Below are 21732 nucleotides of genomic sequence, written 5' to 3'. Positions count from 1 at the left end.
TATTTGACTTTATCTCCCCCAAAACTGGCAAAATAAATTTTAATCCAGAAATTAAAAATATACTCATAATAGATGCATTCAATCACTGTATTTATGTTTTGCATTTTTAATAAATATGGACAAAAATGTGTGCCATGTCATTGACCCTTTTATTCTATTCAGAAAATAAACTATTTATGTATGTGTGTATGCATGTATGTATGTGTGTGTGTATGTATTTATTTATTTATTTTTGGTGTCTTATAATTTCCAGTAAAGCTTACATATTTAAAGCATGGCTGTTTGTGCCCGCATAAATCCATTTCCTATTAAACAAACATTTAGGTGCAATGTACTATTGTTTGCTACAATACATACAATCAATGTAACAAATCACATGTTGTCACAGATTTGTCACATTTGCTTTGTCAGCATTTTTATGTTTGTGTATATGTCATCACTTGAGAACATCATAAGATATCTGACTACACTTCCTCAAAAAGGGGAACCATTAGAATGAAAAAGAATTTACCTAAATGTAACCTCAAGGCCTAAAACTTCTCGTCTGAGTCCAAAGGACTGCTCTGACTGCAATGCTGAGAAAGTTTTATTGACTCTTCTATGTCTAAACCTGTTATTTTTATGACTAAACACTTTTCTAAACCTGTGCTCATGCAGCTACAGTACGATAGCATTCCATTTTAGACTTTATTTCAAGTTATAGCCCATGGTCGAACCAAATATGACCAGAGTTTTGTCTGTTTGTCTTTACTCTATTTTTGTCTACTCTTATTTTTCAGATTTCCTGCTGCCTGTTAAATCTCATGAAAATCACACCACAGAGTTAAAACAGAAGTTTGTTTTCAGTTCATTATACCATGTGTCATCATCTGCAATCCAAAATAAAAATTGTTTTTATTGTGATATAAAGATCAATCGTAAGTGTAACACAGAGACAGACAAGCCTTATGGCATATCTAAATGTTTAGGCCAGTAAAGCTTCATTGAATCTAACTTACTGTACTGCTATAAAGTAGTGATGGGTCGTTCTTGAACGATTCGTTCATTTCGTCTTTCGGGTTTTCGTGTCGTTCCTTTATCACGTGACAGATCCATAAGCATTACCAATGCAGTCTGAGCCAGAAAGAGAATTGATTAGTTCATCTCATGAGTCTTTCGGGTTTGAGTCGTTCCTTTATCACGTGACAGACCCATAAGCATTACCAATGCAGTCTGAGCCGGAAAGAGATTTTTTTTTTTCTTATTTTATTAATGCCAAGGTAGCAAAGATAAAAGTACAGAGCATGTCAATATTGCATACAAAGAAGTGGCATTACATGCAAAGCAAACGTATGGAAACATAAAAATAAATAATACTAAATGAAAGCTTTAACAAAATAAATTAAAAAGATTAAATAAATTAACTGTTTTAACAGCCTTAAGATTTTTGGAAGATTAAATAGTTTGGATATACTGTTGAACTTCTTTTTTAAAAAACAGTATATAAAGGATTTTGATGAGTGAATTTACTGTGGTGAATATGAAATTTTGCAAGAAGTAATAATAGGTTAATAATAAAATATTCATTAATTTTGTATTTTTTATATATTAAAGAAGCCAAACAGTACATCCTTAAAAAGCAGAGAGAAACCCTGTAGCACACTGCAATGGATAACATTAGAGAATTCAATCCAAAATAGCTGTGTATGAGGACAATCCCAAACGATATGTATATCAGTTTCATTAGGGTCACCACAAAAAGAACAGCTTGTATCTATGTCTGATTTAAACCTTTTCAAAAACACTTTAGCTGGTTAAAATCCGTGTAACAATTTGAATGAGATTTCTCTAACCTTGTTAGTTATTATGTATTCCGAAGACAGAGTCCATACTTTTTACCAGTCAATATGATCAACCACATTCCTCCAGTAAGACACCACATATGGAGTTGTTACAAGCTCCTTTTGAAAAAGCGATCTAATCTTATAGTTACGTGATGAAGGATATGACAAAAAACATAGTTTTCCTACTGGGATTTCAAATGGGTCTAAAGATAAAGATAAAGTGCTGGATGATCTAATGAGTCCCTTAAAAGCATAACAGCTTTTATAGCCTCCATGACAATGGAGAATTCTTTGGGAGTTACTGGAAAATTACATTTACATAAGAATTCTTCGTAACTTAAGATAAGACCTTCCGAGTTAACTGGGAAACAACCAAACAATTTTTTCTCAAACCAGTTATTAAAAAACAAAGTTTTTCTCTTATATAAAATGTCTTGATTGTTCCAAATGAAGTACCGGTGAGGGGTGCTTAAAAATTAATGACCGAACGCATGAGTGTGCAGGATAAATATATGTATATTTGCCACCCTCTTCTGATCTAAACATACATCCACTCCTTGAGAGATTGGAGATTCTCTTACAGTCAGCTGTAGAACCAGTACTGTTAAGCTGTTTACAGCGTGACCACGCTCTGAATTAAGTGTGTAATAAGACAATTAAATGGGCGAGACATCACAGGCGGGTGACGTAGAGACCAGAAAGCTATAAAAGCATGTGCAGTGAAACCGGCATCAGCTTTCTGTCATTCAGCAAGCACTCTGTGTGTGTCAGCTGGGCCGGACTTACCATTGGGCTTGAGTGAGCTGCAGCCCATGGGCCCCACCTTGGAGGGGGCCCCGCCTTTGCCCGTTTATGTTTGTTTGATTTGTTCATTATTATACGCTATTCAGAATTCATTCATTATTAACTGCATTTCCACTGCGCAGGCGAGCAGTGTTGCCAAGTCAGCGGTTTCCCCGCGGAATTTGGCTACTTTAACACTGTTTCTGCGGGTTGATTTTCATGTCTGCAGGTTTAAGCGACCACAAGAACGTGATATTTATTCCCTAAAATGCGATTTTTACCAGGGGACCCTTCGAAATGCGATTTGGTTAGTTTAGGCTAGTTTTGAGTACCAATTGGGCAGGTTTTGTCGTGAAAACCTGGCAACCATGCAGCGCAAGATCTAAACGGGCAAGCTGAGGCTACTACAGCTTATAACTACAACTAGACCTTCAAGTTCACAATCAAACAGCATAAACTGGTATCCATAAACTGACATTTCACATAGAAGGACACTGAATCGCGTTTGCATCAATTGGTTTGTTATCACATGGCTACTTCAGCTCCATTATGCTTTTAGCCCAGAAGAGCACACATTTATAAAGATAATCATAAATTCTCAAATGTTCACACCTCATTTCTTTACAGAGGATGATTTTGTATTAATATATTAATGTTGCACTAAATTATGCGATCATCTGATGAGTTTTGAGCGCTCTTTCTTGTCTTACTGCCATTACACATAGTGGGGAAGATATGTCATTAAAATTATTTTAAATAAAAAATGACTATTTAATGAGTTTCTGTGTTTTTATAAACATAGCTATGCCTATGATGTAGGAATATATATATATATATTTATATATATATATATATATATATATATATATATATATGCAAGATCGCAAATTTATAGTAAACAACAACTTGCTATGTCAGAAAGAAAATAGAACAAACAGCAGAACCGCTGCATCTCCAAAGTGTTTTGTTCCTCAGGGTTACACGGACCAGTAAATGATTCAAAGTAGTCGTTTGCAAAGTTAATTGAATCAGCTTTTTAAAAAGAATTGGTTGATTCAACTCAATCATTAAGACAGTCACTTGATGCCACCTACTGGTGGTTGTAGTTTCATATTTAAATAAAAGTAGCTTATTTTATATTTTTTATATTTCTACATTAAAATGTAATATTTAAACTTAACATTTATGCACAATCCATCTATAAATTTTGTTGATAGTGACTTAATTTGATTTTTAATAGCCAGCATGTCTTTTTATTTGATTGAAATTATTGATTAAATAAGAACCTGACATAAGAGGACACAGATATAACAATAACTTTTATAATACTAATAAGCCAACATCTGTTTTTTTTTTTTTTTTTTTTCAGTGTTTTGATTTCTCAACTGAGAGAACACATCCTGTTTATTATATTATAATGAATATTTAATATTACATTTAAATTATGACTATAGCCTAGACATGTTGCATATTAATTGTACTGTTTATAAACCTCAAAGCATGTTTGTTCATTTTGTGTTACTCCATAATGATGTTCTATTTGAGGGCATTTGTAGTGTAGGTATAGGGCCCAAACATAACCTCAAGCCCAGGGGCCCCCGCCTGCCTAAGTCCTGCCCTGTGTGTCAGTCATATACTGTTTTCAGTCTTATTTATTGTTGTTTGTCACTCTGAAAAATAAGCTCTAGTATCAAAAGCTTCTCCAAAAATAATGGCCAAGGCCAAGGTGGAGCAGTGGCTGCACTCATGAGGTTCACAGCTGGATCTGGTGGAGGAAATAGATACGGGCGGGTTCCTATCTTCTTCCTTACCCGCCAGATCCACCGCCCGCTCTCTGGGACCGGAAGCCCACGCTGTGGTTACGTCCCCCCTAGGGACTAGGCCGCCACCTCCACGCCGGAGCCTGCCTTTTTTCCCCAACTTCCACACCGAGGTCGAGGTTGAGACCATTCCGCCTCTTCAGCCAGTACTTCATCGGTACTAAGAAGCTTGCTACCTCTATTTAGGTCTCTAGAGCAGCTAGTTCGGCTGTCCCCTGCCAATTCGTCGCTAAAGGGCACCAAGCTAGCCGCTCTGATAACACTAGAGGTCAGTCTCGAGAGACTGATTCCCTTAGTAGACAATTTTTTGCAGCGTGGAAACTACTGCTGAATGTGTCTCGGTGGGTCCCGCACACTGTAGAGACAGGTTACAGAATCCCGTTTGGTTCTCCTCCGCCTCATTTCAACGTTGTCATTCCCACTCTGGTGGGCCCCGAGCAGGCACTGGTAATGGAACAAGACAAAAATACTCTCTTGAGGAAGGAGACCATCGAGGTGGTCCGGGTTTTACAACCGCTACTTCTTCGTTCTGAAGAAGGGTGGGGGGTTGCGTCCTATTTTAGATCTGCGTCAGTTGAACTGCTCAGTTATGCGACTGAAGTTCAGGATGCTCACTATCAAGCAGGTTGTGTCTCAGATCAGGTCTGAGGACTAGTTTGTCATGATTAATCTAAAAGATGCATACTTTTACATCCTTATCCTTCCTCGTCACAGGAAGTTCCTGAGGTTTGCTTTTGGGGTCAAAGCGTACCAATACCGGGTTCTTCCTTTTGGCCTTGCACTCTCACGCTGCACTTTCACGAGGTGTGTGGATGCTACTCTTACTCCTCTGCAACTCCAGGGCATCCGTATACTGAATTATATCGACAATTGGTTGATTTTAGATCAATCAGAGCAGGTGGCGGTTCGGCATCGAGATGTCGTTCTCGCTCACATGAAAGAGCTGGGGTTATGACTAAAAGCAAAGAAAAGTGTGCTTGCTGTTGGACAGTGTTATTCCTGCTTCCTGTTTGCCGTGCTACTGGTTTGTGATCGTAGCTCCGTGTAGCTTTGTTTTTCTGTAGAATCTCTATCTTACTATCACTCTCTCTTGTTTAAAGTGATAAAATATAACCTAATTCCCACCATATTTCTGATATTATTTATCAATCTAATCTGATTAATTTGATCGTTCGCTGTTTTCTTTTCTCCTCTCTCTTGCTCCATTTCTTTTCTCTCTCGCTCTGTTTTTTTTCTTCTTCACAAGTTCATCAAACAACTCTGGTAAGAATCATTCATCAGTCATGGTGAGTAATGGCTTCTCCTGCTATTGTTATTTGCACCGCTTGCCACATGTATAGTTTATCTCTCTCTGTTGGCAATGAGGGATTCACATGTGATAAATGCAGGGAATTAGTTAGGCTGACAGAGAAGATTTTAGAATTAGAGACATGCATCCAAACTTTAATTGAGGACAGTAAGAATGTGAGGGCTCTAGATATGGCTTTGGATGCGACTAGCTCAGGAAGTCCTGTACATTGTTCGGTTCCGGTAACAGCGCCTCTGCAGCAGGGGCCCAGGTCAGGAAGCAGACAGACTGGCTAAACCAGCCATCTGCTAGCTGCCTCATGTCACAGAAGTCAGTTAATTCTCAGGACAAATAGAGACTCTTTCACCTAGATATCACACTATAGAGACTGTGTCTCTATAGTCCAAACCAACTTAAGAGTAACAATTTAATTGAGGTTCAACAAATAAAAAGCAGATGCAATATGGATAAACAAATGATAAAGCGTGGCTTACTGAATATCAGGTCCCTTTCTACGAAAGCACTTTTTGTAAATGATATGATCACTGATCATAACCTAGATGTGCTCTGTTTGACAGAAACCTAGCTAAAAGCTGATGATTACATTATTTTAAATGAGTCTACCCACCAAGGGGTAGAGCCAAATGAGCCATGTCCAAAAGGTAAAAGGGGAGGTGTTGCTTCAATTTATAAAACTGGTTTCAGTATTTCTCAGAGGGCATGCTTCAAGCATAACTCGTTTGAAGTAATGGTGCTTCATATAACATTATCCAGAGAAACAAGTGTTAATGATAAATCCCCTGTGATGTTTGTACTGGCTACTGTATACAGGCCACCAGGGCACCATACAGACTGTATTAAATAATTTGCTGATTTTATATCCGAGTTAGTGCTGGCTGCAGATAAAGTTTTAATTGTTGGTGATTTTAATATCCATGTTGATAATGAAAAAGATGCATTGGGATCAGCATTTTAAAGACATTCTGAACTATATTGGGGTTAGACCACACATCTCAGGACCTACTCATTGTTGAAACCATACTTTAGATTTAATACTGTCTGTTTTGTGCTGTTTTGTTACTGTTTTGTGCAAACTTCATATAGCTAAAACTGTAAATTCTACTTGTTGTTACAAGTATAGTAGAACTTTACTTCTACCAAAAGAAGTACCTTTGTAAGTAATCTTCCTGATGTATACCAATTCCTTAGCATATACAAAACCTCAGAACAACTTGACGATATAACATAAACTATGGACTCTCTCTTTTCTAGCATTTTAAATACAGTTGCTCCTTTACGCTTAAGAAAGATTAAGGAAAACAGTTTGACACCGTGGTATAATGAGCACAGTCGCACCCTACAAGATAGCAGCCCGGAAAATGGAGCGCAGCTGGAGGAAAACAAAACTAGAGGTTTTTCGTATTGCTTGGCGGGAAAGTAACCTATCCTACAGAAAAGCATTAAAAACTGCTATATCAGATTACTTTTTATCTCTTTTAGAAGAAAACAAACATAACCCCAGGTATTTATTCAATACAGTGGCTAAATTAATGAAAAATAAAGCATCGACAAGTGTTGACATTTCCCAACAGCACAGCAGTAATTACTTTTTTATGAACTACTTTACTGGTATCTTTGAGGATTTCCAATCAGGATTTAGACCATATCATCAGAATCAGAATCAGAATGAGCTTAATTGCCAGGTATGTTCACACAAATACGAGGAATTTGTTTTCGTGACAGAAGCTCCGCGGTGCAACAGAATGACAGCGACAGAACAAAAAACACATAATAGAAGAATAAAAAAAAAAAAAAAATACAAATAAGTAGGTAAGAAATGACAATATACAAATTGACAATTGTATGGCAGGTATATTACAATGAGCAGTTGTGTATGTACAGGTATATTATGTGCAAAAAACTTTAGGTACACTAAGTATGTGTGTTAGATAAACAAGTGTATGTGTATGTAAATATAAATAGTGTAGTGTGTTCCACAGTTATTATCAAGTGTTCATTAGATGGATTGCCTGAGGCAAGAAACTGTTCGTGTGTCTGGTCATTCTGGTGCTCAGTGCTCTGTAGCATCGACCAGATGGCAACAGTTCAAAGAGGAAGTGTGCTGGATGTGAGGGGTCCAGAGTGATTTTGCCAGCCTTTTTGCTCATTCTGGATAAGTACAGTTCTTGAATAGAAGGGAGGGTTGAACTGATGATTCTCTCAGCAGTCCGGACTACCCTCTGTAGTCTTCTGAGGTCAGATTTAGATGCTGAGCTGAACCAGACAGTTACTGAAGTGCAGAGGATGGATTCGATGATGGTGGAGTAGAAGTGTTTCAGCAGTTCTTGTGGTAGGTTGAATTTCCTCAGCTGGCGAAGGAAGTACAACCTCTGCTGGGCCTTTTTCACAATGGAGTCAATGTGAATGTCCAACTTCAGGTCCTGAGAGATGGTGGTTCCCAGGAACCTGAATGACTCCACTGCAGTCACAGTGCTGTTCATGATGGTGAGTGGGGGGAGAGCAGGGGGTTTTCTCCTGAAATCCACGATCATCTCCACTGTTTTGAGTGTGTTAAGCTCCAGGTTGTTGAGAGTACACCAGACAGCCAGCTCCTTAACCTCCTGTCTGTAAGCAGACTCGTCACCGTCCTGAATGAGGCCGATGAGTGTGGTGTCGTCTGCAAACTTCAGGAGCTTGACAGAGGGGTCCTTAGATGTGCAATCATTAGTGTAGAGGGAGAAGAGCAGTGGGGAGAGAACGCAGCCCTGGGGAGCTCCAGTGCTGATTGTACGGGTGCTGGATGTGTATTTTCCCAGCCTCACTAGCTGCTGCCTGTCTGTCAGGAAGCTGTTGATCCACTGACAGACGGAGGTGGGCACGGAGAGCTGAGTTAGTTTGGGCAGGAGGAGGTTTGGGAAGATCGTGTTAAAGGCCGAGCTGAAGTCCACAAACAGGATCCTCACATAAGTCATCGGTCTGTCTAGGTGTTGCAGAACATAATGCAGTCCAATGTTTACTGCATCATGCATGGACCTGTTTGCTCGGTAAGCAAAGTGCAGGGGGTCCAGTAAGGGTCCAGTGATGTCCTTCAGGTAAGCCAGAACCAGTTTTTCAAATGACTTCATGACAACAGACGTTAGAGCCACAGGTCTGTAGTCATTAAGTCCTGTTATATTGGGTTTCTTTGAAACGGGGATGATGGTGGAGCGTTTGAAGCAGGAAGGCACTTCACACAACTCCAGAGATCTGTTGAAGATCTGTGAAAAGATGGGGGCCAATTGGTCAGCACAGGTTCTCAGACAGGCTGGTGTAACACCATCTGGGCCTGGTGCTTTTCTTCTTTTGTTCTTCCTGAAGACCTGGCGCACCTCGTTTTCACTAATTTGAAGTGCAGGGGGGGGGGGGGTATTGCAGGAGGTGTTAACGGTTGTGTAGAGAGATGATCAGAATGGGTGTGGGGTGTTTCAAATCTACAATAAAACTCATTCAGGTCGTTAGCAAGTGGTTGATTAGCCTCAGTGCAGGGGGATGGTGTCTTGTAGTTGGTGATGGCTCTCTGTCCTCTCCACACTGAAGTTGAGTCGTTGGAAGTAAACTGGTCTTCCAACTTTTTAGAGTAGGTCCTTTTAGCCGCTTTAATCTCTTTGTTCAGTGTGTTTCTGGCCTGATTATACAAGACTCTGTCCCCATTTCTGTAGGTATCCTCTTTGGCCCTACGAAGATGTCTGAGTTTTGCTGTAAAACATGGATTATCATTGTTGAATGTTAAATAAGTCCTGGTAGGAATACATATATCCTCACAAAAACTAATGTAGGATGTTACGTTCTCTGTGAGTTCGTCTAGATTGGTGGTAGCAGCTTCAAAAACACTCCAATCAGTGAGGTCAAAACAAGCTTGTAAATCCTGCTCTGTTTTGTTGGTCCATCTCTTTACAGCCTTTACTACAGGTTTAGCAGATTTAAGTTTCTGCCTGTAGGTTGGTATAAGATGAATCAGACAGTGATCAGACAGTCCCAAAGCTGCTCGTGGAACAGAGTGATATGCATCCTTTATTGTGGTGTAACAGTGATCTAGTATGTTACTGTCTCTTGTGGGACATGTAACATGCTTTTCAAGATTCAAGATTCAAGATTCAAGATTTTTATTTGTCACATACACAATTATATAGAGAATATATAACCAGCAGTAAAATGTGAGTCAGGTCCGCTCCATGGACAGTGCAATTATTAACGAATAAAATACAGAGAAAAATATAAATAAAAATAGGTATGAAATAATGAAATAAAAGTAAACAATAAAAATATAAGAATAAAATGTATAATGTGAAAAAGATGTATACTGTAGAATTAAATATATAGTGGAAAATAATGTGCATGAAAGTAAACTGTAGTCTTAAATATTAAGATACACAGGGACTGTACAAGAGGCAATGTGCATATGTGCATTATACTGTAGTCTTAAATATTAAGATACACAGGAATGTACAAGAGGCAAATGTGCAGAACAGGTTGACACTTTCAGTATGTCAATGTGAGGTAGTGAATGATGAATATCTTACTGATAAAGTGGATATTAAGTGGAGACATGAAGATGTTAAGAGGCTGGTTTTGAGTTTAGGAGCCTGATGGCCTGGGGGAAGAAACTCCTCCTAAGTCTCTCGGTTTTTGCCATCAGGCTACGGAAGCGCTTACCAGATGGCAGCAAAGAGAAAAGATCGTTACTGGGGAGAATGGAGTCCTTGATTATTTTAACAGCTCTGCTTTTGCAGCGTTTGAGGTAGATGTCCTGCAGCGAGGGGAGAGCAGACCCTGAGATGTGCTCAGCTAAGCGCACAACTCTCTGCAGGGTTTTGCAGTCATGACTGGAGCTGTTCCCATACCACGTGAGATACACTGAGTCAATACACTTTCTATGGCACCTGAATAGAAAGTTTTCAGGATTGCAGGTGAAACCCTGAATTTCCTTAGCTGACGCAGATGATACAGTCTTTGCCTGGCTTTATCAACCTGTGTTTGAATGTGGGTAGTCCAAGTCAGGTCCTCGGAGATGTTTACACCGAAGTACTTGAAGCTGCTCACCCTCTCCACAGGGGTCCCGCTGATCATAAGAGGAGTATAGGGCTGCTGCTGTCTCTTCCTGAAGTCAACAATCAGCTCTTTAGTTTTGCTCACATTCAGAGAGAGACAATTGTCCTGGCACCATGATGTTAATTTCTCTACCTCATCCAAGTATGTGGTCTCATTATTGTTTTGAATGAGGGCCAGAACCACAGTATCATCAGCAAATTTGATAATAGATGTGGAGCTGTGGGAAGACACGCAGTCATGTGTGTAGAGAGAGTAGAGCAGGGGACTCAGTACACAGCCTTGTGGGGCTCCTACGTTCAGGGTGATGGAGTTAGAGGTGAACTGGCCTACTTTCACCACTTGAGGTCTACCGGTGAGGAAATCAAGAATCCAGTTGCATAGTGAAGAATTCAGGCCAAGGTCCATGAGTTTAGAAGATAGCTTTATGGGGACTATAATATTGAAAGCTGAGCTATAGTCGATAAATAGCAGCCTTACATAGTTCCTGTTATTGCTGTCAATGTGTGTGAGAGAAGAGTGCAGGATGTGAGAGATGGCATCATCAGTGGATCTGTTGGGGCGATAGGCAAACTGAAGAGGGTCCAAAGTATCCGGGATGGAGGAGCCGATTAAGTTTTTAACCAGTCCCTCGAAGACCTTCATGACTATTGATGTGAGGGCAACTGGACGATAGTCATTCAGGCAAGAGGGGTTATTGTTCTTAGGCACAGGGATGATGACAGATTTTTTGAAGGAGGTGGGAAACACCGATGTAGCAAGAGACTCATTAAAAATGGATGTAAACAAACCAGCGAGCTGATCAGCACAGGACCGCAGAATACGGCCAGAAATCCCATCAGGTCCGGATGCTTTCCTGACGTTCACTCGCTTTAGGGCCCTTCGAACTTCGTCCTCTGACACGGTGATCACATGATTATCACTGCTCTGACTGCCGCTTCCTGACGCGCTGATCGGCAGACTCACGCTGCTTAGATTGCATTCAAAGCGGCCGTAGAAAGTGTTTAGCTCGTCAGCCAGCGACGGATCTGCTCTCACCTCTGCAAAGGATTTATTTCCAAAGGCACAGATGGTTCTTAGTCCTTGCCACATGCGTCGGGAGTCATTTAGCTGGAAATGTGACTCTATTCGTTCCCTGTATCTGTGTTTGGCGGCTCTTACTGCGCGTCGGAGAGCATAACATGATGCTTTGTACTCGCTTGTGTTTCCGACAAAAGACCGGCGTTGTAAGCAACAGTGCGTTTGTTTACTGCTGCACAGATTGTACTGTCCACCCAAGGTTTCTGATTAGAGCAGGTCCTTATAAATATTGTATCCGTAGCTTGTTCGGCTAGCGTGTTTACAAAGCTTAATACTACAGTAGGTGGACATCCAAAACGTTGTTTCTACCGCCGCTGCCGCGGCGTCTGCAAAGTGCATTTTCAGCTTTTGACCGCTGAGTGGCACTTTAATCACAAGTTTTCAAACAAGCGCATCAAAGCACATTTTCGCAAATAGACGTCAGCTTTGCCTCACCGAAGTGTTATATTTGACTGCAGTCGGGGAAAATGAAAGAAAAAAATATTTAATATTCACAGATGAAAGTTTAGTCCTTATGAAGATATGTGCGTTTCTTAGAACGAATTCAAGCAGGATAAATGTCAAGCCTATGTGCTTATATTTTCTCTACACCATATTTTAAATTAGACACATTTAAATAGTGTGCAGTATTATTTATATAATATGAATTATGTGTTATATTATTAAAAAGAAAATGTGGTTTACTTTGCATCGGATAATTAAAAGTGGTAGCCTATTGTGAGCTAGGCTTGCGTGTTTAATAAATTATTTTCTTTATTTTAGTAAAACGTAAGGCACTGTATAATTTCGCTCCCATTATTTAGGCCTAATTAAAACAAGAAACGAATAAATTAAACCTGCACGATTTAACTAATCATTGCAACTCTAAAGAATGGATGGATTTAAAACGTCCTCACTTATCAACAAAGTGCACGCGATGTAAAAAAAAAAAAAAAAAAGCTTCATTAATTGACAACTTCAGTGATTTTAAATGGAGTCTTCTTTGCTTGCTTTCATATAATTTAAGTAAAGTAAAAATAAATAAATAAAATAAATAAATAAATTGCAGCCGCATTTAAATGCATGTTTGTATAATATTCCGTAAAATATCAGTGCAAGATTTGCTCTGTATGATGCTGAGTGCACGTGCAGCATTTATTCTTATTTGTCTACATATTTTATCTTCATTACAGATCTTGTTTGGTTTTATTTTGGATAATTGCATGTAAAACATTATTTACTTTGTAATTCATATGCAAAATGTGAATTATTATTCATATTCAAGTGTTTGTGCAAAAATTATTAATGTGCATGCTTGACAGGGAGGCGCCCTCTCGATCACGTGATTTTTTTCCTAATAATGAAATAAATGAAAATTGTGGCATCTCACATACATGAGAAATATATCTACAGAAAGCTTGAAATGTCTTTTAAACGAATCAATTCAAAACGAAAGCATTATGTAATCTGTTAAGGTTGTATTTCTCTCTAAAGCCGCGTTCATGTGGAAAGAGCCAGCACTGTGAATTTCATCTTGCAGCCGACAAACATTTGTTTATTAATAAATAATTAAAATGTCTCCTTTTTCATAATTATTAGGCTACTTCTGCCTGTGCTTTGTGACAAACTTAATGCATGTGCTTGAGCGCGGAATATATTAAGGCTGGATTATAGTTGTAAATTTAATATAAATTTGCGATTAGTTGAATAATGACAAGTGAACGACTAGTAACTAGAAAAATCTTACGTGGGAAGCAGACCTATTAAATACCCTCTAAACATCTCTGTTAAAGTTTTTAAAGCATTTTATATGCGTTTGCATAAATTCTTCTTTCAGAACGGTCTGTAATGGAGAGATGCCTTAACACTGATTCTTCCTCTGAAACACAAAAATGAAAATTGGAATAAAATAAATATTTTTTAAACATATAAATATGTTTTGAGAATGATTGGGCTCAACCCTCCCCCGCGCGTTTGAGACACGCTGCCGAGCAGAGTATGAGCGGAGCGGAGTGATTCTGACTGAAGAGGAGCGGATTTTTTTAAAGTCGGAGCGTTGTGGTTTTCACTCGCTCCAGCACCGCTCCATCACGAATACAATTCATGCCAACAGCCCGTACTATAACTGCATATTTAGCAATAATTCACATGATAAACATTATTATGTTGCCGACTCAGGACTATAGATAAACACTTTTATCTATTACATATAGAGCAACACGCACACGTTGTTTTCTTGGTTCACTGCTTCTTCAACTGCTTTATTCAATACAGACATCAACCAATAATAGAACACTGATGCCCCCTAATGGTTCAGTCTTTATATAACAACATTTAGCTGCATACATAACATTTCATCACCACTAAGATAGAATGTCATTAACATTAACATTCAACATTTTGTTTAAACAAAACAATACACTTTTCATGTATGACACTAAAGGTGCAATTACCTTTTTTTTCTTTTACTTCCAACAACAAATTAGGAATATCTCAGTGGTTGTATAACTTATATGTTGAAAGAATATGTCTCTCACTCAAACTGTGCTATAACCCTTTATTAACTAATTACTGCTCACTCATCACGGTAACGAGCTGGTGGTCTTTTGATCCTCATAGGATAACGTTTCACTGTCTCGGTTAACTGAGGATGTTCCGTAGATGGTGGTTCAGTGGACTGGTGTGTTTTTAATGTTTCTTTGATTTCTGGAACTTGAACATCCTTCTTTTCCAATAAAAGGAGTATTTGAGTGCAGTGTGGTGCCACTATCACTCGGAGGTAGTAACACCTGCGGGCTTACAGTATGATTCATTGCAGTTTGCTGAGGCTCTGTATCTGGGCGTCTCAACATCTGGTCCACATGGCGTTTCCATACCCCTGGCGATCCCACATTCACCTTGTACGACACCGGTCCAGTCTTTTTCTCTCACCACACCTTGTGCCCACTTTTCCTCCCCCTTTCTATAATCACGCACAAGAACTGACTCTCCTACCTCAAACTCTCTGTCTTTAGCATGATGCTGGCGCCGTTGTTGTTGGGCATCCTGTGACCTGTGTACAGCTCCAGCCACACTTGGTTTTAAACAATCCAATCGAGAGCGCAGCCTGCGTCCAAGAAACAACATTGCCGGTGTTTCTTTCGTTGTTGCGTGGGGGGTGTTTCTGTATGTTAATAGAAACGCCTCAAGTCGCTGACGCACCTGTGCTGTGCCTTTGGATGCCTTTAAAGCATGTTTGAAAGTCTGCACGAACCGTTCGGCCAGGCCATTGGTGGCTGGATGGTATGGCGCTGAGCGAATGTGTTTGACTCCATTGTTTTTCAGGAATGTACTGAATTCTTCCGCACAGAACTGCGGTCCGTTGTCACTCACAAGGATGTGTGGAATGCCATAGCGACTAAACAGTCCCCTGAGCACTTGAATGGTCATACAGGCAGTGGTGCTCTTCATGATATGCACCTCTGGCCACTTTGAATGTGCAACCACCAAGACCAAGTACATATGTCCTTCAAATGGACCTTCAAAGTCCACATGTATCCTTTCCCAAGGACTGGAGGGCCACATCCAAGAGTGTAAAGGTGCTAGTCCAGGCTCTTTTTGTACGCTTTGACAGGAGTGGCAAGATTTGACCTGTAGTTCCAATTGAGGGTCTATACGGGGCCACCATACATAGCTGCGTGCCAGGCTTTTCATCCTCACTACACCTGGATGTGATGAATGGAGCTCTTCCAGAACTCGAGGGCGCAGTTTAGGTGGTACGATAACTCTCCCACCCCACATGAGGCATCCCTGTTGGGTTGTGAGCTCATGCTGGCGCTGCAGATAGGGCGACAGCTCTTCACCTGCATCCTTAGCAGCTGGAAAACGACCAGTTGAGACCATTTCTAGGGACCCGAGCCAAGATAGGGTCAGCCAAGGTGTTTCCTTTGATCTCGGTGCTACTGACTGGTAAGTTTTCTAACTGAGATGTGTAAAATACCTCTACTGCGCCTTGCTTCTCTTTATGCATGTAGGGGAGCGGCAGTCGTGACAGCCCGTCAGCATTTGCATGTAAGGCACCTTTTCGGTATTGAATGGTGTAATCATGAGCTGCCAGGAGGAGCGCCCAACGCTGCATTCGAGCTGCAGCCATTGATGGTGTACTTTTCGATGGACTCAGGATGGAGGTCAACGGGCGATGATCAGTGATTAGAACAAACTTGTTACCATAAAGGTACTGGTGAAACTTTCGTATTCCAAAAACTATCGCTAGCGCCTCCTTCTCAATATGAGCATAGTTTTGTTCCGCTTTGTTGAGCGTTCGTGATGCATAGGCTATCGGTCTCTCCACATTATCGGGCATGACGTGCGAGAGCACTGCGCCAACCCCGTAGGGCGAAGCATCACATGCGAGCTGGAGGGGCAGTTTAGGATTGTAGTGGGTCAATACTTCCTGTGAAACAAGTAAAGCTTTTGATGTCTGGAACGCTGACTCACAGGCTGACGTCCACTGCCATTTCTTCCCTTTATTTAGCAAATCATTCAGTGGTTTCATGATAGTAGCTAAATCGGGAATGAAACGTCCATAATAGTTTAGCATTCCTAAGAACGAACGTAGCTGACTGACATCCCCAGGTGCAGGTGCTTCCACAATAGCACGTACCTTCTCTGGTGATTTGTGGAGTCCCTCTGCGTCAATGATATGACCTAAGTATTCCACAGACTCCTGGAAAAACAGGCACTTCTCAGACTTGAGATGCAGACCGTGTTCCACTAGCCTGCCCAGGACTGCATCCAGAGTTTTTAGGTGTGTTATTTCGTCTGGACCACTAATCAGTATGTCGTCCAGGTAGCAATGTGTATACGGCAGTCCGAGAAGCACTTGGTCCATAGCCTTTTGAAATAAGGCGGGTGATGAAGCTACCCCAAACGGTAAACGATTAAAACGGAATAGCCCTTTTTGTGTCTAAATAGTCAGCAGCTCCCTAGAGTTCTCTTCTACCTCCATCTGTAGATAAGCGTTTGATAAGTCTAGCTTACTAAAGCATTGGCCTCCTGCTAGAGAGGCAAAAAGATCCTCAATGCATGGAATCGGATACTTATCCACGCACAGAGATGGGTTGATGGTGATCTTGAAATCTCCACAGAGCCTTACTGTGCCATCCTTTTTGCTGACAGGCACCACGGGCGTGGCCCAATCACTGTGCTCCACGGGTGAGATCACTCCCAGTTCTGTCAGTCGCTTTAGTTCAGCCTCGACTCGTGGTCGTAGAGCATATGGCACATTACGTGGTGGGCAAAATTTTGGAACACTGTTAGGTTTAATAGTCAATGTGGCCTTAATTCCCTTCATTGTGCCTAGACTATTAGAGAAAACAGCGGAGTGTCTCTTTAACACCGTCTCCAAGTTGTCTTTCTCTTTTTGCTCCATTACATGCACAGTCTTTAAATCTTTCCAGTTCAGTTTAATTACTCTCAGCCACTCTCTGCCAAACAATGCGGGTGCATCCACTTTAACTACATACAAAGGCAAATCAGCACATTGCTTGTTTAACCTTACTTGCACTTTGATGACCCCTTCTGGTGCCAACGGCTCTCCAGTGTATGTCTTGAGCATTATATCAGTGGGTTGCAGTGGTAGCTGGCTCAGCGTGTGTTTTTGTACTGTTCCCAAGGGATCAACGACACAGCAGCCCCTGTATCCAATTCCATCTCCATTTTCTTGCCATTTACAACAGGCAGCACTGAGATTCGTGAATATTTCCCTTTTTGTGACATGGCATAAAGTCCCAACTCACAGTCAGTGTCAGATTTATTTCCCTCACTTTCACTTTCATCGTCTCTTGTCTCAACGTGATAAATTCTCTTCTTTTTACTTTTTACACTGCGCTTACTTGTATTACATTTCTGTTTAGGTTTTTCCACTTTCTGTTTCCATTCTCGGTCACGACCGTTCTTTACTTTGCTTTTGCACATGCGCTTCGTGTGGCCTTTCCTCCCACACTGATGACAGTCACGATCCTTGTACCAGCAGTTTTCATCATTATGATTAGTTTTCCCGCAACGCCAGCATTTTTGAGAAAACACCGCGTTCACTTTCAGGGAGCCACTTAACTGCTGCACGTCACGCGCGGCTGTTTTAGCCGATATCGCATAATCAACTACTTTCTGAAACGTGAGATCTTTCTCTGTCAATAGGCGCTTCTGTACAGTTTCACTTTTAAGTCCACACACAAATCTGTCCCTTAGTGCGTCTTCTAAGTAAGCACCAAACTCACAATGTTCTGAAAGTCCTTTCAATACCGCCACATATTGCGCCACTGTCTCTCCTTCTCCCTGGTTTCGCTTGTGAAAACGAAATCTCTCCGCAATTACGAGTGGCTTTGGAGCGAAATGAGCCTGCAACGCTCCCACAATATTGTCATAGTCCATCTCCCCAGGCTTTTCGGGAGCAATTAAACTACGAAGCAGTCCATAAGTTTTTGATCCGAGCACACTCAACAGTACCGGTACTTTTTTTGTGTCCCTGATCTCATTAGCCAAGACATAATGCTCAAAACGTTCAATGTACGTTGCCCACTGCTCACCGGACTCATCGAAGGGATCCATATGTCCAATTATTCCAGCCATGATGTGTCTGCTTCTAGTCTCTGTCACTGTAACGTTAGACTCTTCGGAAGAAGACTGATCCATCAACTCTTTACAGCTACCCTAGCTCACTAGCTCGGTGCTGTTTTAGCGTGGTTGTTCTCTTCTTATCCAAACTTGACCAACACCGGCATTTCTCTCGCCGATGCAGTGAAAAGTCTTCCGGATTACACAACTCGTCGCCAGTTTATATTATGTTGCCGACTCAGGACTTTAGATAACCACTTTTATCTATTACATATAGAGCAACACGCACACGTTGTTTTCTCGGTTCACTTGCTTCTTCAACTGCTTTATTCAATACAGACATCAACCAATAATAGAACACTGATGCCCCCTAATGGTTCAGTCTTTATATAACAACATTTAGCTGCATACATAACAAACATATTTAGCTATATCTTGATACACATCTCTCCGGTCAGAAGATTATAATGACGACAATAGTCGAGCGGGATGTTACAGGCTAGTTCTCAAGGAGTTGGTCTTCCTTTTACTGATTATTTTCGGGTTAAAGCATGATTTAAACAGATACAGCACATTCGTAATCGCTGTCGCAATAATGAATTCAAACAAATGTAATCTTACAGTAGGCTACTTCATCTGTATCTGATTTTGAATGAGCAGAAATCTGTAACAAATGCATCGATCTGTAGATAAAATAACTGACGAAAATGTAAACTGTTATTTTCATCACAAACAAAAATTTGCACAGCAGAAAGCAGCAATTATACCTTTTAATGCTGACAATTTTATTAATTTGGCGTTTGGTAGGACAAAAAGTTTGCACACAATAGCCTAATCCCCTTTGAAACTCTTCTGTAATTTAATTAATTTATTTATTTATTTTTATTTTATTTTTATAAGCTATTATGAACATAACATTTCAACTTTAGCCACGGAGTGAAGGCGGAGCAGTGTTTCTGGTATCAAAGAACGCGGAGCGGAGTGATTATTATTATTAGCGCGGAGAGAAATTGTTGCTGCTCCACTCTCACATACTCTCTGCTGCCGGCTCACATAGGCCTACTGTACTGCGAGTGAGAGAGATGTTTCGCCCTATATGAACAAGGCCGTCCGGTGTAGACACGGTTAGACAGTGTCTGCTATATTTACAAATAATTGATATAAGAAATAAAAATATATACATAACCTAAACCAGCGGCATAACGAGATGAAAATATAGACTAGAAAATTGATTTAGGCCTACACTTGGTCTGTCCTCCGTCCATGACACTGACTCACTGCAGAGTTGCCAGTTTTAATCTGAACAGCTCTTAACGCCGAGTGGATGGTTAGATGCATGATTGGCTAGTATTAAAAAATAATATATTGTTATATTAAAACTTGTTTTGAACAATTTCTTTGTCATTTGAATATTGATTTTAAGTAGGAAGGCAAAAAAAAAATCGATTTAAATCGATTTAAATCGCCCAGCCCTAATGCAACAGTTTTATTTTTTTTAAGTTAAGGCAACTTCCTCTGAAATTAAGTTATAATAACTAATAAACTTTATTGCGCTATACAGTAGTCAACATTTGAAGTGGATCAAACCTTTCTTTAAAGTTGTCCTAAAACCTGTTCTGCAAGTTTGAAACCCTCATAAGACTGTCCGTATGAAAGAGCAAGAGATTCACACCTTTATCTCGACCCCCACAAGCTATACAGAACTACCCCCCAGCCCAGGGGCGGACTGGCCATCTGTGTGATCTGGAGAATCACAGAACGGCCGGTACTCCAGGACGGCCGGCGGGCCGGCCCACCACCCGCCACGCACGCAGTCATCACCTGTTTTTTTTCCCCCCACTAATCTGTTTCACACTCCAGTACTGTAGGTGGCAGCAATGCACCTTTAAGTTAGACGTTAGATAGAAGAAGCATAGAAACAAACAAACAATATGCATAACGCAGCCGCGGGTAAAAAACGGAAAGAAAAGGGTGGGGCTGAGAAGGCGAGAGAAAAAAAAATTGTGGAATTTAGATATTGAAGCCGCTAAATGTCGCAAACTAACTAAAATATATTTAGCAGCAGCACCTCGCAGTTAAATAGCAGTGCAGAAGTGAGCCAGACAGCTATGCAGCAACATGCCCCCAGTGATGATGATGAGGGACAGAAAGATGAGCTGGTTCCACAGGCAGATCCAGGGCAAGTAAGTATGGAACATGAGAGGAGAAAGAGAGTTACTTGCTAGGAATGATGTTAGGAAGTGATATTCAGGTTGCTACATTTTTAATGATTACAGTAGTTAAAACAGCTAAACTTTCAACATTTTAGCTGTAATATGCCTCATGCAGTAGCTAATATTAAGAAATATGTTGTGCTTTTACTTTTAAAAATGTTGGTAACGTTACAGTTAATGCTTACAAACTTTGAAGATTTTGAATACAGAAGTTACATTTGTAATGGTGTATTTTCATTTAGATGTGGTATTATTATTTGCGCAGTAAGATTAATTACTGCATAAATTAATTAAGATTATTAAGTAATTAATTCATTTTAAGACAGCATGGAATAGATTGTATAATACGCTGTTATAACAGCATATTATATAATCTAATCAATGCTATCTTGGAATAAAACCTGTTTTTTTTTTTTTGTTTGTTTTTTTTTAAATCCATTCCATCATTTGTTTATTCAGGTTGAGCTTAGACCAAGAGCAGAGAAAGACACCCACTCCAGCTCAACATCTAGTCAACATTAGTGCTATTGCTATAATTTGGATGGTATAGTATCATGAGCCACAATTAAAGTCTTGTGACACTCATGCCAGGCGTTATTGTTGTCGCGTTTCCGCGCGCCGATTGCTTTGGGCCGGGCCTAGTCAAAGTCCAGGGCCGTTTTTTAGCCCCAGTCCGTCCCTGCCCCAGCCCCCTCCAGCTGAACTGAACTCGGTCTGTTTGTTGGCTGTGAGGAACGGTGTGTTGTTACTGGATTGAAACATGCCTGCACTCACAGCAGCCCTACTCTTTTTATTCATTATTTTCCTGCAGCCCATATTATTATTTTCACTAGACCAAAATAATAACAAATTATCAATTGATAATTAATCATTATTTTTGCCAAAATCATTGTTATTTATGAACGTAGGCGTTTGTGGAAGGCTTTAAGACCAAGCGGAATCCTCCGTAAGATGCTCCCGCTTCACAGCACGGGACTCGCCCAAACTGACCCAACATTTAGCAAGGCAGGAAAACATTCAGTCTGCCTGAAGGAAGACGTATTTCATTGTAAGTTAATGCTGTTAAA

At 40.4% G+C, this 21732-nt stretch overlaps 2 protein-coding genes across 2 annotated transcripts; both read right to left on the bottom strand.

Moving 5' to 3' along the window:
- Positions 1 to 16803: 16803 nt before the first annotated feature.
- Positions 16804 to 17454, bottom strand: LOC122147395 (uncharacterized protein K02A2.6-like). Its single transcript, XM_042769724.1, has one exon. It carries the CDS (start codon positions 17452 to 17454, stop codon positions 16804 to 16806), a length of 651 nt encoding a protein of 216 aa, XP_042625658.1.
- A 29-nt stretch (positions 17455 to 17483) lies between these two features.
- On the bottom strand, positions 17484 to 18685 carry LOC122147368. The gene has a single exon (XM_042769651.1). The coding sequence runs from the start codon at positions 18528 to 18530 to the stop codon at positions 17484 to 17486; it is 1047 nt and encodes a 348-aa protein (XP_042625585.1). The 5' UTR covers positions 18531 to 18685.
- Positions 18686 to 21732: the final 3047 nt, after the last annotated feature.

Source organism: Cyprinus carpio, chromosome A14 (genome assembly GCF_018340385.1).
Source record: "Cyprinus carpio isolate SPL01 chromosome A14, ASM1834038v1, whole genome shotgun sequence".
In the NCBI taxonomy this organism is placed as follows: Eukaryota; Metazoa; Chordata; class Actinopteri; order Cypriniformes; family Cyprinidae; genus Cyprinus; species Cyprinus carpio.
The sequence above is the reverse complement of the archived record's forward strand: the minus strand, read 5'-3'. Positions and strand labels throughout refer to the sequence as shown.

Bases quoted from the DNA above. Each gene is read 5' to 3' on its own strand.
- LOC122147395 (XM_042769724.1), bottom strand. From the start codon at position 17,454: ATGCTCAAGACATACACTGGAGAGCCGTTGGCACCAGAAGGGGTCATC.
- LOC122147368 (XM_042769651.1), bottom strand. From the start codon at position 18,530: ATGGATCAGTCTTCTTCCGAAGAGTCTAACGTTACAGTGACAGAGACT.